The following is a 25976-nucleotide window of genomic DNA, read 5'->3' on the forward strand; positions in this document are numbered from 1 at the left end:
AAGATTCGTCGCCATACCGGGCACCCAGCGAGCGGGAGCCTAGTCAGCGCAGCTGGCACGAGTTGAGTCCACTTGTTCGGTCTACGCAGCGGTGCAAGTACTTCGGTTCCCTCCATCTACTCTACATCACGATCGTCAACATGCAAGCGATCAAGCTAGCCCGCAAGTATCCGAGCTTCTCTCAGGAGCAGATGATGCAGCTCGTGGACCAATTCAAGTGAGTCACCCGTCTCGCACTCTCCACCTGCTGCGCCCGCCCGATCCGAACTGCTCGAGTGCGCCTCTCGCACCGTCAAGAGCCCACTTCGGTACATGCCTGCTACGTGCAAGACCTTGTGCTTGCATCGAGCTTTGCTGGGAACCCGCAGTGCGACTCGCTGCTCGGGACAACAACAGCGTCATCTCGATTGCACCGTCGGTTTCAGGCTAGCGACCAGCCGATGGTCCATTCCGAAGTCTCTGCATTATCGCTAGGGAACATCACGTCAATGCAGCGAGTCCGACAGGGATTCTGCAGACCGCCTCGCAGGAAACGAGGCTGTGCGGGCAGCCAAGCGTACTCGTACTGACCCGAGTCCCGAATTGCACCTGTCACGATAACAGCCAGATCGACCTCGACTCGACCGGCCGCCTGCCCAAGTCTACCGTCCTGACCGCGCTCTCGTCGGGAGCGACCACCTCGTCCCCGTCGGGCAAGTACACCTACGACCAAGTGCGAGAAACCCTCAAGACCGTCTCGGTCGACTCGTCCGGACAGGTCGAACTCGACGACTTTGTCGACCTCGTTGACAAACTCAAGTCTGGCGCTGGTTCCAACGCCGGACAAGTGTTGCGAGGTGGAGCGCTCGGCGGCTTGATCGGGTCCCCCGCCAAACCGGCGCCTGGTTCTAACGCAGGCACTAGCGCGGGAGGAGGAAAAGTGCTCGTCAAGGGCAGCAACACCAACATCACTCACTCGATCAACGAGGACGAGCGGACAGAATTCACGCGACACATCAACCAGGTCAGTCCGCTGCGATATCTTACCTCGCTCGAGCTGTGCTGACCTGAACTCTCACCTCATCAGGTTCTTGCAGGAGACGCTGATATCGGAGACCGACTCCCGATTCCGACCGATACTTTCCAGATCTTTGACGAGTGCCGAGGTGAATTCGTCTCGGCAGCTCGCAACCGGGCTCTAAACTGACATTGTTACATGTTAGATGGTCTCTTGCTCTCGAAGCTTATCAACGACTCGGTCCCAGACACGATCGATGAGCGAGTTCTGAACAAAGCGTCCAACAAAAACCGGGCACCCTCTGCCATGCCCTCTGCCAAAAAGTCCGCAACTCTGAACAATTTCCAAATGACCGAGAACAACAACCTCGTGATCACATCAGCCAAATCTCTTGGACTGTCAGTAGTCAACATTGGAGCAACCGATCTCAACGAAGGCAGAGAGCACTTGATCCTCGGTCTCATCTGGCAGATCATCCGACGAGGTCTGCTTGCCAAGATCGACATCAAGCTCCACCCCGAGCTGTACCGCTTGCTTGAGGACGACGAGACCCTCGAACAATTCCTAAGGTTGCCGCCCGACCAGATTCTCCTGCGCTGGTTCAACTACCATCTCAAGGCTGCCAACTGGCCGAAGCGGTACGTCTGGTCTCATTCCTCTGTATCTTGTTGGCTTGGATAGACCCTCACCTGCCTGTGTGCGGTTTTTAGCGTCAACAACTTTAGCAAGGACGTGGCCGATGGCGAGAATTATACCGTCTTGCTGAATCAGCTCAAACCCAACGAGTGCTCGCGCGCACCTCTCCAGGAGCGCGATCTTCACGCTCGTGCTGAACAAGTTTGTCGTTGGCCATCCTGATCGCTTCCAATCACGGCTTATTCTGACTTTTTGCCTCTCAACTCGCAGGTCTTGCAAAACGCCGACGCAATCGGTTGTCGCAAGTACCTCACGCCGACCTCGCTCGTTGCAGGAAACGCCAAGCTCAACCTCGCGTTCGTCGCCAACTTGTTCAACACGTGGCCTGGTCTCGAACCCCTCGAAGAGAACGAACGACCTGTGATTGAAGACTTTGACGCCGAGGGAGAGCGCGAAGCTCGTGTGTTTACCCTCTGGCTCAACTCGCTCGACGTTGATCCGGGTGTCTACGACCTCTTTGAGGATCTCAAGGTTCGTCATTACGCATCTGCTCAGTTTAATGAAGCGCCGCTGACCTCGGGAGGAATCTGGCAGGATGGTCTCGTGCTCCTCCAAGCATTCGACAAGGTCGACCCCGGCTCGGTCGTATGGCGCCGTGTTGCAAAGTCGCCGCTGCCCCTGTCTCGGTTCAAAGCGGTCGAAAACACCAACTACTGCCTCGACCTCGCTCGTCAAAACCACATGCACATTGTTGGAATTCAAGGTGCCGATCTCGTCGACGGTCAACGTACGCTCACACTCGGCCTCGTGTGGCAAATGATGCGACGCAACATCCTTTCGACGATGGCGAGCCTGAGCAAGAACGGCAAGGAAATCACAGACAGCGACATTGTCCGATGGGCGAATGACCAGGTCAAGAAGGGAGGCAAGTCGAGCTCGATGCGGAGCTTCAAAGACCCGGGACTCAAGGACGCCAAGTTCTTCCTCGACCTGCTCGACTCGATCAAGCCTGGCTATGTCGACTACTCGCTCGTGTACGACGGTCGGAACGACGAGGAGCGCAAAGCGAATGGTCAGTAGTCACTGCGCTCGCGCCATCTAGCGCATGCACAAACACTGACAATCCTCCTTGCTAATCAACAGCCAAGTTGGCCATCTCGATCGCGCGCAAACTCGGGTGAGTATCGCATTCTAGTCGTGCCCTACCGAGCGCTTTGTTCTGACGTCGGCTTTGTTTGCACCACCAGGTCGCTCATCTTTATCGTTCCCGAAGACATCATCGAAGTCCGTCCTCGACTGATCCTCACGTTCTGCGCCGCTCTCATGGCACTTCAAACTGGATCGCAATAGAGCCGGCGAAAGGAAATCGCTCTCCTGGTCTTTCTTCTGCTTCCTGACCTCGTGCCTGTCGGGCCAAACGTCACGCGTTTCAATGTTGTCAACCCTTTCTCCCTCTGCCCCTGCTCCTTAGGAACACCCTGAACTCGTAGTACCCCATACCTGAAAAAACTGCTGTTCTGTTGGATTAGAAGTGTACGCTGTTAGTTTCTTGCACATTGCTGCGCTAACTCGGATGAAACGGCACCATGGTGACAGACACTTCTCTGCCGAGAGCGGCAATTGTAGTTACCCTGAGACATGTTTTTGATCGCGGAAAAGGGGAAGAGATGATGAATCCGAAGGTGTTCGAAACCACTCTATACACGTCTTCCGACAACCTTTCGTGCATTCGACCATGAGTTACCGACAATCTGAGGGCTACAGAGGTGAAGGGTCTAAATACTCGGGCAGAGGGTACCCACCTCGAGAGAGGCAGCAACTCAACTACGATGACCTCGATGGAGATTCCAACTCGACGGGATTGCCTGCGCCCAGACGAGACTATCCTTCGAGGGGCTACGATGATGATCGGTACGGTCGTGGCGGGTACGACAGGCGGGATTATCGAGACGATAGGAGACACGATTCGAGACGCAGTCGCTCGCCTCCGTCACGCAGAGACGAGTACTCGCACTCGCACCGCGATAGAGGTACGCATTCAAATCGTAGTGTCGGAGCCGTTATTTGACTTGAGACCGAGGAGCTACTCGTCCTTGCTAGCAGATTCACGCCCGTCTCGCCGTTCACCTTCGCCCGATTCGTCTCGACGAAGGTCAAGATCTCCACCCCCAACACGTCGACAGCACTCGCGTTCGCCCTCGCCACCGAGACGTCGTGATCGAACGGGAGAGCGAGTGAGGGATCGAGGAGAACGTGATCGATCCTCTCCACCACCCCCTCGACGCTCTGATGGACGAGATCGAGGTCGTAGCGAGAGTCTTGTAACGGCAGATGATGCAGCCGATGTCGAGACTCAGGACATTGCCGCCATGATGGGATTCGGAGGCTTTGGAACTACTCAGGTCAGTTTCGCGCATGGCAAAACCTTTTGTCCTGTAGAAGGCATACTGAACCGCTTCTGTGAGCGTGTAGGGTAAGCAACATGAAGGCGAGCTCTCGGGCGCGTCGATCAAGCAAGAGAGGGCGCACAGGCAGTACATGAATCGCAAAGGTGGATTCAACAGGTGAGCCAGAGCTAGTTACACAGTCTCTCAAGGTGCCGTAACTCATTCCTTTTTTCGCTTTGTCCAGACCTCTCGACAAGATCAAGTAAGCAGCGGGAAAGAGATCGTGGAAGAAGTAGCAGTAGTTCTAAATCAAAAACGAGAAACTTTTTGAGACTCGATCGGGAAAACGCGTCATATTGCACAGCGACGAGAGAGCACGATTCGTCCCTCAGCTGTCGAGGTCGAGGGACACCAGAAGGCGCGTATTGCGACAGTCGCGAAATTTGGAACTTGCATTTGCCTGCAAAGCATCCGCGCGCTTCATCCGCATACCCCACAACCTCTGGTCGCTTTCGGCTCACGCTTCGATGCGACTCTGTTTCGTTCTCGCCTGAAGAACTGCATCGGTACAGTGTTGTAGCCCGGACCCCCGCGTTTCTCTGGCCGGCACGCGGTCCACCAACCGCGAATCCCGACTGCGATGGCTTTCTCTACCCCTCGTCGACCACGGAGGACACGGGAAGACACGTTCGTAGGAGAAGAAGCTCTCGAGATCACGCTGTAAGAACCCCCACAACCTTGCGACGCGCAAAGGACAAACCGCCAGTTGATTCAACTCACACGCGCCCCCACTCGAACCCGCGATTTCAGGTTTGCCGAGAAGAAAGTTTGGATCCAGGACAAGACGACCGTGAGTCGTGTCAACGAAATCTTTAAAGCGCTTGGCTGATGCTCAGCTGCGGGAGTTGCAGTTCCTCTCGACGCTACCCCTCATCGTCGTTCATGACCCGTTGCCGCCCAAACCATCAGAAACGACGGAGGAGCAGCTGCGAAAGTGGGGAGAAGAGCAAGAAGCGATCGAGAAGGAGGTGAACGAGTTTGATTACGGCGACCTGAACAAGATGCGCACGTTTGCGAAGCGTGAGTGTGCTACTTGCCGTTTATTGGGCCACATGTACAACCGCCTGACATAACCAAGCGTCGTGCCTACAGAAACGAGCAAGCACGAATTGTCGACTCGAGACACGGATCTGATCGAGATGTGTCTGACGACCATCTTTGCTCTCGACAAGCTACTTTCGTTATTGCGACAGCGGCGCAAGAGTCTCGTCTTGCTCGGGTATCGATTGCAGTGCGCCAATTTCACACTTGTCGCTGCCCGTCTTGAAGCTCATTTCGGACGCGTGCAGGTGGGAGGCAACCCTCAAGGCGGCCTGGGAATCGCGTCGACAACTGCTCGATGCCGAAATACCCGCCTTTCTCGACACTTGTCGCTGGAGTACACCTGCAGAGCCGTTGACCAAAGGCGTAATCGAAGGAGAACCGGAGCCAGCAGTGTCAACTTCTGCTGCTCAACTGTCCTCCCGCGGCGAGATGATCATTCCAGATGCTTCAAGCCTCGAGGTTTCGCGCGCGATTTACGTTCAAGCGCTGCAAGTCTCGTATTCACAACTCAAGGCTCATGTGCGCAGACTCTGCTCGAGCCAACTCCCGCAGAGCTCGACCCTCCTCGACAAATTGATCGACAATTCTCCGACTCCCATCCCGGAAGAATTCCTCGACGAACAAGATCGTATCGAAGAGACGATTAAACGCGAACTCGTCTCGAACGACCTGACACGATATCTTGGAGCGAGAGTCGAACAGTGGAAGCAGAGCGACGAGGTGTTTTGCAATGCAGCCCAGGCAGAGAAGGATGCCAAGAACCTCGACTACGAAGTCGAGGTCGAGTTCGGCAGACTCAGAAATGACTTACAGCGATCTTCAGCACCACAAGTCGACTGGATCCGACAATTCGAAGAACGGATCGCCCAAATAGACGCGAAGCTCGAACAAACTCGAGAAACGCTCGACTCGCTCAACCGGTACGAATTCCCCTCGACGATCGCGCGACTCGATGGACTCTCCGCCGAGAACGAGATGGCTCGACACAGGATCGAGACTCTCGAGCATCGCGTGGCGAGAGCTCGAGGTATTGTTCAGGGAACTCGGACCCGGATCCAGCGGTTCTCCCGAGGCGTACACGCCGTCATGAGAGGCAACACGGTGCGGGAACGCTTACAGACAGAACTCGGACTATTACGGACTTTGCAAGATCGTCTGTTGAAGCTAGACCCGCCTCGGCACAAACTCGAGAATGATCGGATAAGCGATCTCGATCAGATTGAGGATCGGACGAAACAGGAGGAAGAGTACGAGAAACGCTTTGACGAAATCCTATCGGAAAGCTGGCAAACCTCGTTCAAAAACACAGAGTCGCTGCATGTGGAAGGTCGACAAGTCGTCGCTGAGCTGGTCAATCTCGATATTGCCTTTAGCTTGAAGACGGCGGTCAAAGCGGTGATATCTGCGAGTCAGGAGGCGAAAGAGGCGATCGTCAAGCTCAAAACCACCGAGACGTCACGGAGGAAGAGGGTCGCTGATGTCAGAGGTACACTGAGAATCATCACAACTGGGCACGAGAGCGTCGCATTACTGCGAGCCGAGCTGAAGGTCCCGGCGGAGAGATCTGGGTGGGAACCGGAAACGAATGGCAGCCACGAATTACCCGACACGGATGCCGACCTTCTGCAGATCGGACAAAGCTTGAGGCAAATGCTCGAACCATTCTCGCGAATCGACCTTTCTACCCTCGACAAGTTTCTGATTGTTTCGGCTCATCTCTCGAGTTTCGCCGCTTCTGTACGTCGAGAAGTGGAAGAACTTGACGCTCGTGTTGAGCTCGTGGTGCGCACAAGAACGCAGACACGCGCGGTTAAACGGTTCGAGGAAGAACTCAAAGGTCCACGAGCTCAGCTCGCTGCAATCCTGCAGCTCATCCGCCAGACCCAGCAAGACGAGCTTTTTACCAAGTTAACAGCCCAGGAGACATACGAGCAACTCGACAAGCAGTTTCAGGAAGCTTCTCGGCACATCTCGGACCTCGTGGACAACGTCCACTTACAAATTCCGTTCCTTTCGACTTCGACTTCGACTCTGTGCGATACCGCTAGCCCTCTCTCACTGTTCGAAACCACATCTCGTGACGAGAAAGTCAGATCCCACCTCAATCTGCTGTGTTCGGGCTCTTCTCGCGACAGGGACGAAGCTCGCAAGCGCCTCGACGACCTGAAGGCGCTGATCGACACGCCACAACAAACCCAGCCAACCAACTGCGATAAAAGTGGGATGGAATCCAAAACAGCTGAAGACGATCGACCAGCAAACGAGCTATTGAAACCGAAGGCTTCAGGTAAGACAACTCGCCTCTGCATGGACGCTGCGAGTAGCTCCTGATTCCTCGCTTTTCAGGCACGAAAGAAGTTACGGAGCTGTCGAACGCAACCTCCGCCTTGGAGAGTCTCGGCATCTCGGCCTCGGCGCTCTCTGAGCCTGCTTCACCCCGTCTTGCGCCTCGGCCCGACTGCCAGGCGAGTCTGAGCCAAGGGCTCGGCTGTGAACGACCTGAGGAGGAATTTGATGACATTGAAAGGCCACAATCTCAGCTTGCTTGCCCCGAATCTCCTCGCCATCGCGATTCGGAAAAGCGGTCAACTTCGGAGGATGCCAGGAAAGAGCTCGAGACGCATACTGCCGACAACGCAAACCCCAAAGCAGTCACGTACTCATCTGGAAAAGCCGGAGCACCCAAGCCCTTAATCTCCGCGACGACCGACCTCGCCTTGAGACCAGCGAATGAAATAATCACGGTTGCCGGCGTCGAGCCTCCCCGTCCAGACCCTTTTGCACTGTCGAGCTCGTCAGACGGACTACCAGAGCTTCTGCAACTCCGTGCGCAGGCCGAACACATCCACACTCGGAACTTGCTCTCTGACGAGAACATGCTCCGACTACCAAATCAGCAAGAAGCACGCGAGCTGCTGGACAGTCTCGCATCAGTGAAGCAAAACCTCGCGACAATCAAGATGCAGCTTGGGCACGCCAATGTCAGCTCCGAACTTTGCTCTGTGGAAGAGCTCATCCGCGCCAAAGAAGATCAAGTAAACAGAATCGTCGACCTCGCTCAATATTCTAGCCGGGTCGACGCTGCCGATCACGCACTGAGCAGTCTACTCAATTCGATCGACGCCACGGAATCTACACTTCAACCAGTGTTGGAGGAAAGCCCGCGTCTAGCCGTGACGCCTTTGGCCGAGGCCATTGCCGTCGCGAGTGCCGCTGTTGATTCGGCTCGGAGAATATCTCGACCTCTTTCCGATGATCGAAGGGTTACCCAAGCGCAGTTGCGGATTGAAGAGAGCTGGGCCGAGATGTCTTCAATGGCCGAGGAAGCTCAGCCCAGATCACGTTCTGCTTCTTTGGCGAGCTCGAGGTCCTCGCGTACAGGGCGGACATCGACCGGGAATTACCCTTTCGAACCCTCTCGCAGCTTGTCCCGCTCTTCCTCCACTTCGTCCACAGCGTCTCTCCAGCTCTCGCGGTCTCGCCCGTTGTCGCGCTCGTCCGTGAATTCAACTTCTCGCCCATCGTCTCCAGGCCTCTCCATGTCTCGCTCGTCTTCTTCGCAATCGATCGTCCGCGACTCTGTATGCGATAGCGCCGATCCTTTTGCAACGCCCCGGAGACGTCCACAGAAGAGCGGTTTGCCTCGACTCACTCCTCGCCTCGAGAACAAATCGGCTCCGCCAATGACACCATCAAGTAGTCGCCCATTCTCCTTCTCCACAACACCCCAATTTGCAGCGAAAACGAGCATTCCGCGCCGAACGCCGGGAAGCACACCGCGACGCATCGAACAGACGAACACGGCCGTCGGCAACGCGACAAGGGCGGCAGCAGCCATGCGCCGTGTCAGCTCGACGAGCTCACGAGCCTCTTCGCACCGAGACAGTCTCGCAAGCTCTGTCTCGAGCCGTAGAAGTAGCGGCGCTTTGTCGACGTACCGGCGGCCTTCGCTTTCTCCCGAGAACGTTTCGCGCATCGGATACCGCTCGTCGCCGAGGCGAGACGGACAGAAGCGCTACCGAGCGAACCCTACGAACAAACTCGATCGAGAAGTCGGCAGCATCGTCAATGCGCTCGACATCCACGTTCCGATCGCGATGGCCGATGGGAAATGGAGCGACGAATCGGGCATGTATAGGATCGGCGACAAGGTGTACTTTTGTAGAATCCTCAGGAGCAAGCAGGTCATGGTGCGAGTTGGCGGTGGATACCAGAATCTGCTTCAGTGAGTCACTATCACCGCCTTATTTGCATACCTAGCTCATGACGAACAAAATGTCAAACCAGGTTCATCATCACGCACTTTGCCCCGGCTGCGACCGTCAACATTTCGCCAACGACTCCAGTCAAGCGAACATTTGCCGGGTCCGAGCCGCAATGGATCAGCTCGGCAGCAGTGCGGGACCAGCTGCTCGGCTCACCTTCGACCTCGTCAATGCAGAGCTTCCTGTCATCGTCTACCTCGTCGAGCGAGTACCTCGGTGGCCGCTCGATGTCGATGTCGGTTTCGACATCGATGCGGCGCTCGATTAGCTCGAGTAGCAACATGGCGACTCCGTTGCGGCGATCTTCAGGCGACAGCGTGACACCCCTCTCACCAATGTTGTCCGCGAGCTTGTCAGGTCGCAACTCTCGCCAACGCCCTCCTATACCCGTATGGAAGCCTTAGGCTTGCCTACTATTTTTGTGCCGATTCCCTTATACAGTATACTGTCTATGCATACCCTTCCGTAGACGCTCTATAGGACGCGATTTTTTTCTTCATAATCTAATTCTGTATCGCTTCTGGTCTATGGTGGGAGCCTTCTTTTTCCCGCTACTTACTCCGCCCTAAGATTATCTCTCATGCTCGGCCCTCTCTCGACTGTCAAATGCTTCATAAATGACCGCAACGAGGGTAGCTACTGATCGGTGGATCGCTGCTTGATTTGAGCAAGTTTTGAGCGAGTTAATCTTCCTGAAGCAGGCGAAATTGAAACATTCACGTATTATATGACGTGTCCAGTACTCGCCTGTACGTTTGATAGTGTACTGTGTGTGTGGCGCAACGAGCAGACGATTTAGGGCAATCATCTACTGCTCTGCGAGGCCGGTTGAAGCCCCAAGAAACGAAGAATTTGCCTCTGCGATCCGGGAAATCTCTTTTTTCCCAAATTGAAACACTGGACGAGGTAGCAGGGACTAAGTGGCTCACACCATAGTTGTCCCGGTATCTCTCGAAGGCGAATTGATTCGTCCGAACCTCCATGCGCAAGCGAAAAGTGGTATGGTGTGAGCCACTTAGTCCCTGCTACCTCGTCCAGTGTTTCAATTTGGGAAAAAAGAGATTTCCCGGATCGCAGAGGCAAATTCTTCGTTTCTTGGGGCTTCAACCGGCCTCGCAGAGCAGTAGATGATTGCCCTAAATCGTCTGCTCGTTGCGCCACACACACAGTACACTATCAAACGTACAGGCGAGTACTGGACACGTCATATAATACGTGAATGTTTCAATTTCGCCTGCTTCAGGAAGATTAACTCGCTCAAAACTTGCTCAAATCAAGCAGCGATCCACCGATCAGTAGCTACCCTCGTTGCGGTCATTTATGAAGCATTTGACAGTCGAGAGAGGGCCGAGCATGAGAGATAATCTTAGGGCGGAGTAAGTAGCGGGAAAAAGAAGGCTCCCACCATAGAGATCAGTGCCCGAAGCCGAATTTCCTCGGGTTCGGAGTTCGGGGACTTACGATTGGACGCTGCCGAAACGTTTCCACAGTGATACGCGCAATCGTCGAAAGTCCTGGCTGCGAATCCTTTCTGCGTCGTTGCTGCTCTGTCCATTCATCTCTACACTCAAGTCGATGATGGGCAACACGATGGCGTTGCTGCTGTTCCCGATCGAGCATCCGTTCTACAGCTTGCTGTGCGTGTTTCGTCTCGATCTCGCTCGCTACCCCCACATGAGATCGCTCATGCCGGGACTCCACCGCTTCTCGATGCGGGACGTGCTGACGATCGTGTCCCCGTTGACAGCCTCGCGATCGTCTTGGCTGTTCCAGCGACGGCAGTGTGGCTCGCTTACTCGATCTTTATTTCGCCTCGATGGTCATCGCTGCGCGACGTGCCCGGGCCGCCGCGAAAGTCTCTCCTGTGGGGCAACATGGAGACAATCTTTCAGGATGAGCCGGGCAGGAGTCACATCCAGTGGAACGAACAGTTTGGCGGCGCAGCACGGTACCATGGAATGCTCGGTGTCAGTAGATCGATTCACGTTCATACTGTCTCATCCTGCGCTGCTGACCCGATCTCACTCCTCGCAGGCTCAACGTCTCGTCCTGTTCGACTCGACTGCGCTCAACCACGTCCTCCTGAGCAATTGTTACGACTATCCCAAGCCCGACGAAGTGAGAGGAGACCTCGCCATGATTCTTGGGAAAGGTGTCCTCTTTGCGGAAGGTGAGCTTGGATTCCAGGTCGCGAACGGCTGCCAGAATATGAGCTGAACCTGATCTCGTTTCTCTTGCCAGGCGACGACCATCGAAGGCAACGCAGGATTATGCAGCCGGCTTTCTCGCCGGCACACATCCGTGCTCTTGGCCCCATCTTTTTCGAACACGCGTACAAGGTCAGTGCGACTAATCCCTTCGGACGACTGGTTATCTGATACTGATTGATCGCTCTATGCGACGATAGCTACGAGACATCTGGAGGAACACAGTCAACACTGGCGCGGACGACGAGAAAGCGTTTCCAAGTGCCGAGGCGTTCGAGCAATATCGTAAAGGTAAAAGCTCGAGCAGTGGCGAGGTGACGATCGACATCATGCCCTGGCTCTCGCGCTTGACCCTCGACATTATCGGAATGAGTACACTCTTTGTCCTCTCGATTTCTGCATGGGCCGAATCAGCGCTCACGACGGACGCTTGTCTGTTAGCTGGATTTGGGTACCGCTTCGACTCGCTCAACAGATCGGAAAACAAGCTTGCCATGGCATTCGCGGGCATGTTCTCGCCTTCGGCTGTCGCGAAGAAGCCCAAGCCGAGCGCTTTTCTCATTCAGCGCACCATTGGTTTCTTCATTCGCGCATTGCCGATCCTCAACATCGCGAAATGGATCCCGAACGAGCGCATCCAACGGGTCAGGCAAGGATTCGCGACTCTTGAGCTCGAGAGCAGGAACATCATCGAGAGCAAACAGGATCAGGTCGAGAAGGACGGACTCGATAGCGTTCGAGGAAGCAAAGACTTGATCGCCCTCCTGTGTGAGTGCTCGTGCGCAATCTAGCCTGATCGCGCTGAGGTGCTGATCGGTTTACGTACGTCTGACCAGTAAAATCCGCTTCGACTGATGCCAAGGCAAAGATGACACCCGAAGAGCTTCGCGGGCAATTGACGGTCGGTTTCTAATCGGACTCGCATAGCCATAATTCTGACAATCGAGAGCTTCGATTTTTTGCACAGACATTCCTCCTAGCTGGCCACGAAACGACATCAACTTCACTCACCTGGACTTTGTGGACTCTGTCGCGCCACCCCGAGATGCAAGCGAAACTTCGAGCCGAAATCAGAGATGCTCGCAAGACTGCTCAAGACAACGGACTCGACGAGATAGAGAGCGACGAACTGAACGCTCTACCGTACCTTGATGCAGTAACCGTGCGTGTCAGGTCTAAGTCACGGTATCGAGTGACGAGCGATTAACGTTCTGGTTGATCACGACCGCAGCGCGAGATTCTGCGACTCGAATCGCCCGTGTCTGCCACAGTGCGCCACGCAGCTCAAGACGATGTCATTCCGCTTACTCGACCCATCCGCAGCAACCTCGACCCTACAGCGACTATCTCGCACATCTCTGTGCGCAAAGGTCAAACGATCTTCATCCCGATCACCGCGGTGAACCATTCGAAGGAGATCTTTGGACCGGACGCGGGCGAATTCAAGCCCGAGCGCTGGCTCGGATCGGAAGGAGAGAAGATTCAGGGCAAGGTTGGAGTTTGGAGCTCGATGTTGACGTTCCTGGCAGGACCAAGGAGTTGTATCGGATACAAGTTCGCGTGAGTTCTTCTAGTTGTATCTGTCTAGCTGACTCTTCCTCGTGCTCACCCTGGACTCGATTCGCAATAGGCTGCTCGAACTCAAAACGTATGCTTGTCAACTTTTGTATCTTCTTGGCGAGGACGAAATGAGCTGACGCTGAATCCGTATGCATAGTATCCTCGCTACACTTATTGACGAGTTCGAGTTTGCGCTCCGCGACCCACCTTTCGAGATCGAGCGTCGTTCAGCCATCGTCATGAGGCCGCTCTTGGTTGGTGAAGAGTTGCTCGGGAACAGGATGCCCCTCCGGATCAGCTTAGCCAAAAGGGACCAGGAAGACTGACCGAGAACGAGCATCAGTTTGTAGCTCCTAGTTGTAATCACTAGCTATCTGTTGTCTGCTTTGCTCTATTCTTCACTTCGCAGAATGTTAGAGAAACCCTTCCTTACCCTTTGTAGCGCAGTTTGCGGGTTTGAGATGGAATTGATTGCGAGAAGTATCAATCGTGAAGAAAAGGAGTAGACAGGTAGAGATAGAGCAAACCAGTGCAACAACCCGCGGTGAGCCCAAGAAAGAGTACTGACGAGTCCGGAGAGACATAGAGAGAGCGACAGATTCGGAAATCCACAGGATAAAAGCGAGATAGAAGACGAGAGAACAAGCAGAGCTAGGCTGGAAGCAGACAGAATCAAGCTTTCGAAGGGGCGTTTTGTCCACGAGGCTTCGAACGTCCGCGTGCTCGCCTTCGTCCTCGATCGTTCTTGGTGCGAACAGGAGTCAAATGGTCTTCAGTAGATTGAGCGTGTCCTTCTTGGGCTTCGGAGGCAAGTACGGTCTTTGCAAGCGGGGATCTCAAAGCAGGAGGGATCGATCCGGTTTCGCTGGAAGCGAGGGATGTACGTCTCCAGTTGCCTGACGATTCAGCTGGGGAAGAGCGAGAAATCTTGTCCTCCTGCAAACTTGTCAAGGATTGTTGCGAATTGACGCGATCCTCGAAAGGGCGACCCGACGAGCTCGATTGGCGGAAACCCGAAGGCAAACTCGAGGAAGAATCTGCAAAGATGCGAAGCTGAGGGATGTTGACAGAAGATGGGATGCTTGAGTTGACAGTCACAACCGAAGACGTCGAGAGCTTGTGGCTCGAGTGTCCGGGATAGGGCATAGTGGGAGCGGCAGATCGTCGTCTGCCGAATTCTTGGCTTGAGCCAACGTTCGGGAAGGATCGATCCTGAAGCACATTCTGGCGGGGAGCAGTAGAGTGGCGACGGTTGTTCGCAGCTTGGCGATCATGGGACGCCGCTCGATGAAGAAAGTCATAGCCCGTTCTTCCAACGTTGCTACTTTGCTCTGGCGAGAACGTGATCGCGGATCGGCCATAATCGCCGTCGACAGCGTACTCTGCTTGTTCATTCTGAACACTAGCGAGAGGCATTGGACGGCCCGGCTGTTCTGGACGGGGGACTTTGAGGTAGGAGGTCGCGGTAGCTTGCAGACCAAGCTGCCTCTGTCCAGCAAGCTTGAGCAGTGTGCTCGAATCGACTTGGCTAGGCGTATAGACCCGTGGCTGTCGTGGAGCCAAGATCGGCAAGTGCTGTACTGCCGGAGAAGGTGAAAGAAAGCTAGACGAGGGTAGTGCACCAGAAGCGAGATCGTGCGAGCTGGAGAGATACCGAGACTGTTCTTGAGGGAAAGCGAGCAAAGTAGAGTGCTGAGGCGAGATAGAAGATTCATTCAAGCCCAGCCCGGCTGTCTGATCAGCGAGGAGCTCGATTGCAGCTTGTTCGCCGAGCTGTTGCGCGATTTGTGCCTGCTGAAGGAAGTACAGCTGCATGGCTTGAGCTCGCGCGACTGTCTGCGTATCAGCCTGAACGCGTGCGTTTGCGAGAGCTTGATGAGTGTTTGCTTGGACAATCTCCGGTTCGGTGGGGTTGGCTGCTTTCGATTGAGAAGGACGTGACACGGCGGGTTTCTTCGCTCTAGCAGCGGGTACATTCGGCTTCGGTGCGACAGGCAAGCGATTGACACGCCCGCTTCGAGAGTCCATGGAAGCCGGCGCAGACGAATAACGCATGACCAGACGACCAGCTTGCGTATAGCGAGAGTTGCCTGGCAGGGGAATCGGTAGCGTTCTCTGCTGCCGCGAACTCGTGCCGCCTTCGTTCGCGTCACCAATCTGGGGTGCGGCGGAATGCAATTAGTCCAAGGTCCTCTTCGAGCGAGGTCCGGAAGCGCTCACCCAGGGATCGGTGTCAGGATCGTTGCCGGACAGGAAAGCATCAACGCCACTGTTTACACAGTCTACGCGTGAGTATAGCCAAAGTTTGAACAAATGGTCTGACCTACGATGCACAGCGAGCGTAAGGTAGATTGAGGGGCCCATGCAGAGCGGGGATAGGTTTCAGACCGAGACGCGCGAGTGCGTCTTTTGCAGGCTCAGTCAGATTTCCGAATTCGTTCTTGCCAGAGACGACGATACCCTGAAACGCGATGGAGATGCGGTCGACTTCTGGTCGAGGAGGAGGGGCGAAAGCGCGTGCAGCAGGATCCAGGCTCGCAGGTTCAGTTTGTTCATCGATGGCGATCAAGCTCGGCCGTCTGGACTGGCTTGCACCAAGTCTGGCTTGCAGGTCTTTTGTATTTTCGATTGGACTTTCGGACTGAGTTGCGAAGCGCCGAGGGGGACTCGAGGCGAGAAAGCCGGAAGACTTAGGCGAAGAATGCACAATGATTTCAAGCGACGAGTCGGCACCCGATTGTTCCGACTGGGAGAGGTTGACTGCGTCGAACGAGCTATCGAGACCGCTCGCAGAGGTGTTCTCCGAAAGGCTGTGCACGATAACCGAATCGTCGCCACCTGAGGAGAAGCCAAAGGAAAGATCTTGGGCTGCTGATCGATGGTTGTCGCCAGCTTGAGCTAGGGGGCCGCTGGCCTGATCGTGAGCGAATGCCGACGGTGCGCCGTGAGGAGAGGATGAAGGCGAAGCCGGCTGAGATGGGGCAGCATGACCGTTTTTCTCGCGATTGAGGGCCATTGGTAGTGGTGTAGGCCCAGTGATAATTAGTGCAGGTCCAGCGAGGTGCGAGCGATCGAGATACAGCAAAGCGGTCAACCTGCCGACGAAGCTGTAGCGAAAATCAGCCTGTGATTTGCGCTATATGACCGAGGTAGCTCAGACTGGCGGTACCTTGACCGAAAGAACTCTCTAGCGAGCTGCTGTGCAGAACGCTACGGGTGGTCAGAAAGCCCGAGGAGGGAAGAGTTGACTGATTCCTTTGACTGCACGAACGAGCTTGCTCGGCTTACCTTGCTACAATCGCACGTCGACTATATCTTGGCGAAGCTCCCTCGACGTGACTCCTGAGCTATCTGGCAAAAGCGAAGGAGCGCAACGAGCTTCATGATCCGCAACACCGCGCGACGCGCGCGAACCGCGAAGCTGCGAAAATGGCGATCCTGGCTCCAACTCTCCAGTTCCATGTAGTCACCAACGCATTTCTGCCGATCGGGCTCCTAGCAGACGATGTCAACCTCCTTGCTCTAGCCTCCGCGCTTTGTCTGTGCTTTGGTGCTACCCAATCGACCGGCTGTGATTGGTGTCTCATCAATGCACCCGGCCTTGATCTGGTTTCGCAAGTGCAGCTTGGCCGGTCGAATCTGGCGGCACGATCACCATCGTGGGCTGTCGATGCGTTCCGTTCACACGCAGTCGGTAGGCTGTTGCGGCGACTAGCTATAGATGAGGTGGCACCCACACAGACCGCGGCCAAGGTGCATGCAGCCCGACCGATCACGTGCACCGATCAGCTCGCTCCCACTGAAAATGCTCGATTCCGGCAACTCCGCGGTCCACGTTCCACCCATGCAGAAAATGCAAGCCCCAGTCATGAGAACTTCCTCAGACTCTCCCTGAACAAACGACCTGAGTGAAGCCTGTTGATGGGACTCGACTACTTTGCCCGAGTATGCGATGCGAAATCGCCAACGGACACAGATGCTCTCGTCAGTCGGTACAATTTCAAACCTCTTATCAAAGTGACTGATCATTCCGCCTGCGGCAGTTGTGGTGCGTCACGAAGGAGGGAGTCTGCTGCGGGGTGTGCCCCGATACCCTCGCTTCGCTAGGTACTCGGGTTGGCCTGTCTGCTGCAGTGTTCTTCGCGACAGTTGTTGTCATTATTGAAGGTCCCGAGGCTCCCTTCGTCTTCGTACGTCCGAGTCCTCACTGACCGATTCAAGCCACACTCATCTGTCGCTTGAGTCGATAGCTTACAACGTCGCTGCAAGCACTCGCGCACCTCTTGGTGTTGCTGTGGGAAGGGTTGGGCGGGCGAGGCATCAGTCGCTTTCACGCCTACTACGCTTTGCTATGCTCGTTCGGATGGATGAGCCCAATCGCGGCTGCCGCTTTTACTGCGACACATTACGGCTGTACGTTCCAAGTGTTCTCTCTCGTCAGCTGATTCAGGATACTGAGCTGAATCGACGAATGATTCTAGACGGAGGAGACCACCAGAACAGCGGAACGAGGCTACCAGCTTACCGCACCGACCTCGTACGCTCAGAGACATACAGGTCGCTTCGGAAATCCTCGGAAGACACGAAGCACCCTCAAGGGATTATGAACCGGAGTCGCTTGAATTACATGGACGTGAGCCGTGTGGTGCTGTATCTGTCCCGCTTTCAGTCGCTGATCTGGGAACGGGTCGTCGCGAGGCCCAATTGCACTACCAGCCAGTCACGGGCCATCGCGTGAACCAATTACCCTACCAGCCCGTACACGGCTTGGAACGCTCTGTGCCCTCCATGCTCCTCGGCATGACCTCCGAGCGGGACTTTGCAAGCGAAAAGAGCAGACACTTCGACTGCAAAACTCAACCGCCCTGTCGACAGGATACTGGTGATTCCGAAGCCAGTATTCGACGACGGCATTGGAACAGGCACGGAACAGCAACAACATCTCGCCTTCAGCTTCACGATTCACAGTGCATCGCTGCACAAAGACGCGACTCGGCCAACACGGTTTACACATATGGACAACTCCAAGAAATCGCTAATCGGGTACACGGCGGTCGATGGAGACGCCGAGGCTATCCGCTTGCAATCGCGCTCCTCTGGACAGCCTGGCTTGTCGCGTTTCGTAAGTGTTCCTCACCTGCGAGCACCACCTCATGACTGAACGGCCTAACCTCGTCCTAGTATTCATCCACATATCACCGTCGTTCTTTTCACTCGCCCAGACGAATTGTCCAGATCCGAATGGGACCGTCGTACTCAAGCATTCCTCGATCGTGTTCTTGGCGCTGGGGCCTCCGATCGTCCTGGCATTTAGGCTCAATTACCACACAAAGGACCTTCCGCATCAGTAGGTGCACATTGTCGCCCTGAGACGATGCCGGGACTGAATCGGATGATGTATAGGTTGCGCCGGGTGTTCGACTTCAATCGAGATGGCTCTCTCTGGACCAGAGCCTTGCTACCAGCGACCTTCAGCGGTGTTATCTTTGCACTCTGGTCAGTTTGAGCTAGTGAAATCCTCCCGAGAGCCCGCTGATGTCGTTCAGCTTTAGGCAAGCACTGCTCTGGTACAGCTACGCCCTCGCCTCGCAACCCGATTCTTCCCTGCTCGCAGCGACAGTACGTCTCTATTCGAAAGGGGATATACTTGATCAGGATCTGAGTCGCATCATTCGCTTGAACAGGAGCAATCGGCAAGTTACGCGACGGTTCTCTCGCTTGCCTTGACGATCAAGCCCGCAGCGGACCTGTTGTCAGTCTCTCCCGTCGCTCTTACGCTTGCAAGGCTTCATGTTGAACGGAATTGCGAGTTGCTTGCAGAAAGGCGCTTACGAAAATGCACAAGCGCAAGATGCTCGAACGCAACCCAGGAGATCAGTGCTCGACCCCACAGGGCCTTACCCCGACCGTGCTACCCGAGGTCGTTCCACTTACACTGCCAAACTTCGAGCCCCTCACTCCGCCTTCGATCCCTATGAACCACGCAAATCCGATGTCGAGACTGAGCACTGCGTCAAAGACACCGACCTTCCCTGATCACCTTTCAGCTTCGTCGCGCCGCCGGTCGCGCCAGTAGTTGATTCACTCATGCAGACTTGAGGAATGTCGAGCGGATCAAACAACAAGGCAATGAGTTCGAGTTTACCTGGATCGTGCGCGCAATCTTTTCATGTAAGGAGACCCTCTCATAGCAGCTCGTAGCCTGTACTCGATAATCTTGCAACATCAGGTTCCATACCGCTTGTTGAATTCTCGTTTTATGCAATGTCCTGCAGAACAGAAATGTGGAGACCGGAGTGGAGGCGAGCGCATGCTTATAGTCAGAGGTCTTCCATCCTCTATCAGCAGCTTGAACGATCAACAGCTGTCATGTCGTCTGCGTTGAAGCCCAATATGATCGCCGTAGTGACCGGTGCAGCTCAAGGAGGAATCGGCTTTGAGATTGCGTCCATCTTGCTCCGACGTCATCAAGCCAAAGTGGTCCTCGTCGACCAGTCCAAGCAAGCGTTAGACGCGACTGAAGATGCCCTGATCGCTGCGGGAGTACCTCAAGAGCACTTCACGAGCCAGATCGTGGATGTGTCGGATGCGCAACAAGTACAGGAGCTCGCCGACGCAGTCTTCGCTCAACATGGCCGGGTTGACTTCCTCGCGCTTAATGCCGGTACTTCTGTACCGTCCAAGAGCTTTGGAGGCGATCTCGATTCCTGGACGTGCGTGTAGTCGTCCGCTTTCTGTACACTTACCTAGACCCCGGCGCTGACTCCCACTTGCGCTCGGGAAATGAAACAGCAAACTCATGGCGGTCAACTTTGGTGGAGTCCTGAACGGTACTCAAGCCTTCGTCGAACGTATGGTAGCACAAGAGAGCCCCGCAAATGTCGTAATCACTGGCTCGAAACAAGGTAGGACCAGTTGTTCCTCATATCATCTGACCAATTTACTGAACTGCAATCCTTCGCTTCAGGTATCACCAACCCTCCAGGCAATCCCGCCTACAATGCATCGAAAGCGGTAAGTTTTTCAATTCTCGCGATCGAGCATAGAGCCGAGCTCATCCCCTCTCGTGCTACCTATCAGGCGGTCAAGTCCCTCGCCGAGAGTCTCGCGCACTCGCTCATCCCGACTCAAGTTACCGCGCACCTACTCGTCCCTGGCTACACCTATACGAAGCTTACGACTGGAGGCGGAGCAGAACGCAAAGTTGATGCTGCAAAGAAACCTGCGGCCGCCTGGAGCGCAGCTCAAGTGAGGCTTGCCGATCTTCTTTATTGCTCCCATTCTGACGCTTGATTGGTCTTGGCGATCAGGTGGCCGAAGAACTGTTTTCGCGTCTGGACGAGTTCTACATTATTTGTCCCGACAGCGAGTTTTTCTTCTTCCTCCCCGTCTTGCGCAGCGAAGGCGGGACTGACCTTCTTCGTCTACACGGCAACAGACGACGTTGCGTGGGAACTTGACCAGGCGAGAATGCGCTACAACCTCGACGATATCCTCGACAAACGACCCGCACTTTCGCGCTGGCATCCCGAGTACTCCGAGGTGTACAACCAGTTTGTCGCGAAAGAGACGGGCAAGCAGCAATGAAGCAGGGAATTGCATAATTCATTCTTCAGCTGTAAATTGTGTGAAATGCGGATGAAACTTGTTGTTTGCTGTTGCAGAGGTCTGGAGTTGCGAGTAGGTGATACAGGATACAGTAACTATGATCAGCACGACACAGATTCTAACATTCTATAGCTCAGCGTCCTTGGCGATCTCTTCAATACTCTGAACGAGATCGAGAGGTTCGAAAGTGTCGAAGTCATCGAGAGCGATACCACATTCAACTCCTTTTGAGATCTCAAGTACGTCCTTCTTGACCTGTTTGAGAGTCGAGACAGTACCTGCAGGCGTGACGATCAGGGAGTCACGACGAGTGAGTAAATCTTTGCCGATGCGAGACAAGCTGATCAGACTGACCTGTAAAGATGATCTCGCCGTTCCTGACAACCCGCGCCTTCCTTGCCTTTTGGAATACACCGTTCGACACTTTGCTTCCAGCAATCTTCCTCGTCTCTTTCTTGCCCTTGACCGAAATCTCGAAGATCTGCTGCACGAGCGCTTCTCCGTGTACTCGAGTCTCGATCACCTTGGGCAGAAGTGCGGCAGTTTCCTTGCGCACGATGTCGACGAGACGGTAAATGATCGGAGAGACATGCAAGGGGACTGGGGTCGGTCCCTTGGAAGCTTCCTTGAGCAGCGAGTTTGACGCTTTGACATTGAACGCGACGATCGAAGCTGTGGTGGGCGCGCAGAATGGAATATCAGCTATTCTGACGATCAAGGCGTTCAGGCACAAGTGATTGAACGCTCACCTCCGACAGCTCGAGCCATCTCGACATCTCCTGGCTGTACGTCGCCAACTGCCGAAGTAAGGATCTTGACTTTGGCCTGTTTGTTGCCAATGTTCTCGAGCGCACCGACAACGGCCTCGACGGTACCGCTGACGTCGGCCTTGATCATGAGCAGCAGCTCTTTAACCCCGTCGTTGCCGGCCTGCAGCTCCTCGACAGCAGCGTCTCCTGCGTAGATCACGGCGTTGCCTCTCAGGCCCTTCGCTTTCGCTTTCTCTTCCTCCTCGCGACGTCGGAGCAAGATTTCGGAATCGCGTCGCTGCTTCTCGTTGATGATCTCGACGTCGCTCCACATCTGCTCCTGTTCCTTCCGCCTCAATCGGTTCGCGACCGCTTTCTTCGCTTCATCTTCCGTTTTGGCTTCGAGCACGAGGTCGCCGGCCGCAGGAAGATCCTTCCAGCCCGTCACCTCGACCGGCTGACCTGGTAGAGCACTCGTTGCGGATTTGCCTGAAGGAGGAATGAGCGTTCTGACTCGTGCCCAAGTGTTGCCGGCCACGAGCGATGCAGAGGGTTTGAGGCAGCCGCGGGTGACCAGCACAGTAGCAACATTTCTGCAAAATACACGTCATGAGGTTTGGACATTGCTGTTGGAAGCGCAGAATGAAAGGTAACTTACCCTCTACCTTTCTCGACTCGACTCTCGATGACTCGACCCTCAACGCGTCCCTCCCTCTCCGCTTTCAGTTCCCGTACTTCAGCGATCGCGCTGACAGTTTCGAGTAGCTCTGGTAGACCTTGTCCAGTCATGGACGAGACTTCGACGCACGGAACGTCGCCGCCGAAATCTTCGATTTCGACACCGGCTGCCATGAGTGATTGCTTGACTCGAGCCTGTACAATCGGGAGATGTCAGCCTTGAAGGTGAGAACGATCACAAAGAGAGCGAATGGGCGTACCGTATCGATACCAGGCTTGTCACACTTGGTCAGGGCAACGACAACTCCAACATCGGCACTCTTGATCAAGCCAATGACTTCCTCCGTTTGAGGCTTGACTCCGTCATCTGCCGCGACCACGAGAATGACAACGTCCGTCACGTCTGCACCTCTCGACCTCATCGCGGTAAATGCAGCATGGCCGGGAGTGTCGAGGAAGGTGATAGTAGGTCCGGTTGCTTTCTTCGCGTTCTTCGACGTAAGCGCGAGGGGAGCCAGCCCTTTTTCTTTTCTCCGTAGGTTCTCAGCCATGCTGTCAACCTCGACCTCGAACGCTCCAATGTGTTGTGTGATTCCTCCGGCTTCACCAGCCGCAACCGAAGTCGCTCGCAACGCATCGAGGAGGGAGGTCTTGCCATGGTCGACGTGACCAAAGATTCCAGTGATTGGAGGCCGGTCGAACAGGAGCGGATCATCAGCCGGCAGAGCGGGAAGCGGGAAGAGGTCGAAGGCGGCTTCGTCGTCGATTGTCGGTTCAAAGCCGAGTTCGAGGGAGAGGAGGGTCGCGTCTTCTGGAGTAAGCACTATCGTCGTATGGAACATGGTAAGTGGATAAGCGACGGTTTGATCAGGATGTGCCACAGCTTACATCGTTCCGCTCGAACATCTTCAAGTCCAAGTCTCTCGGCGGCTTTCTGCACATGCCCTGTAAATGAAATTGTAGAGTCAGCATGTTTCGTCTGTCAGGGCACAATCACGTGGTTCATACACAGCTTCATCTTGAGGATGTTGCATAAGTTGTCGAGCCGAAGAACCGAGGGCAGTGCGACTTTCTTGAGCACTTTGGCTTGCTTGGGTCGTCTCCGCTCCTGCGCTGGTCTTGGTCGCTGCGTGTTACCTCGCCCTGGACCTCCGAGTGGTGCCTCGTACCGATCGACCCTCGTGCTCTGATTCACTCGCCCGGGCACCATCTTGACCCTCGTTCCGAATCCTCCGCCCTTAAATTGCGGCCCTTCGTTAGGCGTATCTTTTGGCTTCCACTTCCTGCTTCGTTCTCGCTGCCGTTCGAGGTCGGCTCCAATGTCTGTCGGTGCGAGTCCAACATTGGTTGCACTGCGCATCAACCTGTAGCTGTCTTGTTCTCGATCGGCGGTGCGCGGTGGCCCCTGCCCTGTTCTCGGTCTCGGCCGATCTCGTTGACCTCCCGTAGGCCGATTCGTCTTGTCGAGGTTCAGGTTCAAGAGGCGTTCTCGTTCACGATTCTGCGCGTAAACTTTTTGCGACGACAAACTTGCATTCTGAGGCCGTGGTCGGGACTGCTGTGGCGATGGACTACGCAATGGCCGCCACTCGTCGGCTCGACTCGACGCCGAGGCGGTGAACGATCGAAGAGATGAAGTCGGTGCGGTGAGTCGAGCGAAGGCGGTGCACGTGCAAATCGGCACGAACGGCCTTGCTGGTCTCAGCAAGCGAGCTGCCATTGTTGCTTGAGGTAAGCCGGGGCTGGTACCGTGTCGGTCGCAGGCTATGTCAAAGCGAGGAAAGTTGAAGGACTTTGCGCGACTTGGCTCTCCCAATCGCGACAAAATGCCGCCGCTCGAATCGGATAGCCGCAAAAAGTTGTTTCAACGTGCGCTTGAGCGGTACCAGGCAAGACCAACGGTCGCAGCTGTGCTGTTGGTTGAAGCCGTCGGCTGCGGTCGCGAGGCCAGGAAATGATCGCACTCTCGCGCTCTCGTCACCAGTGACAGATCTGACGTGCTATAGCGGTCCTTTCTCTGTGCTGAACAATCCACGCTCTCGAGCGAGCGCATCGCTTGAGCACCCGCCCCCAGACCTCCGAATTCCTCGTCGTGCTCCTTCTCCGGTCATCCTGCTCGGGGAGCCCAGTATTTCGAAGATTTCACTAGGGAGGAAGTGCCTTTGTTCATCGGTCTAGGGCAACATATTGAGCCCCATCAAAACTCGGCACCGCGGAACACGCATTTCCACGGACCTCGTGTGGCATCGGGGTTCCTCTCCCTCTTCTGCTGGCTTTCTTGCCGGGTATTCCTCCTTTTCTGCACAGCATAGCTTGGGGTACGGATTGCTGACCAGGATCGGACCCGGAGCAGTCAGTAGCGCTGACTCTACGCTTACAACGTCTGTGCAGCCCTGCTAAGTCGGCGTTCCGCAGAACATGTCGCATCCACCTGCTCAAGAATCAAGCGGACTCGAGAGTACTCTTGATGCAATATGCGCTCTCGGGCTTCACCAAGAGTTGATCGAGGGTTGGGCAAACGAGATCAAGTCATACACTCGCAAAGCACGAGATATCGCAACCAACCATATCGAAATCAAGTCCGCCGTAGAGAAAACTGAACGCAAACTTGCAAAACGGCTGGGTCGACTCCGCAGCAAGATTGAGGCGGATTGCATTGCAGGGGTCTCTACAAATTCGGAAGACTACTTCTTCTCTGGCGCCATCGTAAGTGACTTGTCCTCTAGAGTGTTGACGATCATTTGCCTACATTTAATTGGTTGTCCACTCTATAGACGCCCTTTGAGGTGCTTCTCGAGCACCTGAACATCGAGCCCCAAGCACTTCCACCAAAATTATACTTCGGGTCCCAGGCGGTAACTCTATCTCCCAGCTCGTTGGTACGTCTGATAGCTGACATTACCTCTCACCCCAGGCTCAGTATGCGTTGAAACATGCCACCACCTATTCCGCAACCGTGGGACCTGAGCTTGTTGACTACTGGCTCGACGCCTGCATCGAGATCTTGAGGGAGTTGAATCCGATCGCTAGAGATCATTCGCACCATCCAGGCGATCCTATCGAGTACTGGCAAGGGGCCTGCACCGAATGGCACACTTTTCTGCAAGGCTTGGTCAGCAGATCGCGAACGGCTCACGAACTCGAACGGCTCAATATTTACTTCGGCATGCTCTCGGCCATCCACTCTCAAGTGCTCAAGGTACAGCAAGCTGGAAAGATTTCAAGCATGTATTTTTTTCTCTGGATCGTAAGCTCGTTCAGCTCGTGGACAGTCGTGCATGAACGCCTCCATACATATTCTCTCTTGATCCGCAACAGCCGGACAAAGCTTGGCTGAAACATCACGAGAAGTCGCGTACTTAACTCGCGAATACGCTGGCGTCTTCGCAATTCAAAAGCCGCAAGCGTGCCAGATATGTGCTGCAATAGCTGGCGCTGTCTCTTAGAAGGCCTATTAGTACCGTTTATCTGCAATCCGTCTTATCTGTGAAATTCGTTTTATCTGTGAAAGTCCTTTTTATGTCAGAGCTGCTCGAGCTCGCTCGAGCTAATATAATGTCGCATGTACGGAACCTGACGGCAACGGAGCGAGCTTGGAACGTGCGCTATGAAGCAATGCGAGAGATCTAACAACCCTACGATCGTACGACTCTTACTCTGCGCTGAGGGATCCACGCTCTGGAGCTAGCGCGCTGCCGGAGCTCCTGCTCCCACATCTCGGCAGTATGTACTGATCGTGCTCGTGCTTCGGACATCCTGCTCGGCGAAATCGGAATCTCGGAGAC

General features: G+C 54.9%; 8 protein-coding genes across 8 annotated transcripts; 6 read left to right on the forward strand and 2 right to left on the reverse strand.

The window, feature by feature from the left end:
• Window positions 1–140: 140 nt before the first annotated feature.
• Window positions 141–2983, forward strand: SAC6 (fimbrin; the record flags this gene model as incomplete). Its single annotated transcript, XM_076677952.1, has 9 exons — window positions 141–217; window positions 604–1003; window positions 1067–1145; window positions 1203–1635; window positions 1708–1834; window positions 1904–2164; window positions 2228–2705; window positions 2777–2810; window positions 2881–2983. The coding sequence occupies 9 exons, from the start codon at window positions 141–143 to the stop codon at window positions 2981–2983; spliced, it is 1992 nt and encodes a 663-aa protein (XP_076534908.1).
• A 385-nt stretch (window positions 2984–3368) lies between these two features.
• Window positions 3369–4286, forward strand: JCM15063_001164 (SNUT3/LISCH7 family protein; the record flags this gene model as incomplete). The annotated part of the gene is made up of 4 exons (XM_076677953.1): window positions 3369–3663; window positions 3734–4035; window positions 4106–4197; window positions 4265–4286. 4 exons carry the CDS (start codon window positions 3369–3371, stop codon window positions 4284–4286), a joined length of 711 nt encoding a protein of 236 aa, XP_076534909.1.
• Window positions 4287–4660: 374 nt separating this feature from the next.
• Window positions 4661–9793, forward strand: JCM15063_001165 (uncharacterized protein; the record flags this gene model as incomplete). The annotated part of the gene is made up of 7 exons (XM_076677954.1): window positions 4661–4740; window positions 4831–4870; window positions 4932–5100; window positions 5173–5311; window positions 5370–7411; window positions 7471–9349; window positions 9412–9793. The coding sequence occupies 7 exons, from the start codon at window positions 4661–4663 to the stop codon at window positions 9791–9793; spliced, it is 4731 nt and encodes a 1576-aa protein (XP_076534910.1).
• A 1174-nt stretch (window positions 9794–10967) lies between these two features.
• Window positions 10968–13482, forward strand: JCM15063_001166 (cytochrome P450; the record flags this gene model as incomplete). Its single annotated transcript, XM_076677955.1, has 11 exons — window positions 10968–11026; window positions 11137–11356; window positions 11424–11559; window positions 11631–11728; window positions 11797–11968; window positions 12038–12364; window positions 12433–12497; window positions 12564–12758; window positions 12828–13156; window positions 13227–13244; window positions 13314–13482. 11 exons carry the CDS (start codon window positions 10968–10970, stop codon window positions 13480–13482), a joined length of 1788 nt encoding a protein of 595 aa, XP_076534911.1.
• A 346-nt stretch (window positions 13483–13828) lies between these two features.
• On the reverse strand, window positions 13829–16172 carry JCM15063_001167 (uncharacterized protein; the record flags this gene model as incomplete). The annotated part of the gene is made up of 3 exons (XM_076677956.1): window positions 13829–15313; window positions 15377–15425; window positions 15484–16172. 3 exons carry the CDS (start codon window positions 16170–16172, stop codon window positions 13829–13831), a joined length of 2223 nt encoding a protein of 740 aa, XP_076534912.1.
• Window positions 16173–17077: 905 nt separating this feature from the next.
• JCM15063_001168 (uncharacterized protein) lies at window positions 17078–19232 on the forward strand (the record flags this gene model as incomplete). The annotated part of the gene is made up of 10 exons (XM_076677957.1): window positions 17078–17140; window positions 17200–17346; window positions 17407–17569; window positions 17638–17789; window positions 18125–18278; window positions 18338–18503; window positions 18560–18652; window positions 18709–18775; window positions 18841–18908; window positions 18977–19232. 10 exons carry the CDS (start codon window positions 17078–17080, stop codon window positions 19230–19232), a joined length of 1329 nt encoding a protein of 442 aa, XP_076534913.1.
• Window positions 19233–19549: 317 nt separating this feature from the next.
• On the forward strand, window positions 19550–20743 carry JCM15063_001169 (SDR family NAD(P)-dependent oxidoreductase; the record flags this gene model as incomplete). The annotated part of the gene is made up of 6 exons (XM_076677958.1): window positions 19550–19869; window positions 19949–20061; window positions 20124–20170; window positions 20237–20404; window positions 20467–20521; window positions 20595–20743. 6 exons carry the CDS (start codon window positions 19550–19552, stop codon window positions 20741–20743), a joined length of 852 nt encoding a protein of 283 aa, XP_076534914.1.
• A 147-nt stretch (window positions 20744–20890) lies between these two features.
• On the reverse strand, window positions 20891–23911 carry IFM1 (translation initiation factor 2; the record flags this gene model as incomplete). The annotated part of the gene is made up of 7 exons (XM_076677959.1): window positions 20891–21042; window positions 21119–21436; window positions 21514–22106; window positions 22172–22386; window positions 22452–23014; window positions 23080–23136; window positions 23200–23911. The coding sequence occupies 7 exons, from the start codon at window positions 23909–23911 to the stop codon at window positions 20891–20893; spliced, it is 2610 nt and encodes an 869-aa protein (XP_076534915.1).
• Window positions 23912–25976: the final 2065 nt, after the last annotated feature.

The sequence above is a fragment of the Sporobolomyces koalae genome (genome assembly GCF_050403365.1).
Source record: "Sporobolomyces koalae JCM15063 DNA, S_koalae_JCM15063T_v1_ctg11, whole genome shotgun sequence".
Classification (NCBI taxonomy): domain Eukaryota; kingdom Fungi; phylum Basidiomycota; class Microbotryomycetes; order Sporidiobolales; family Sporidiobolaceae; genus Sporobolomyces; species Sporobolomyces koalae.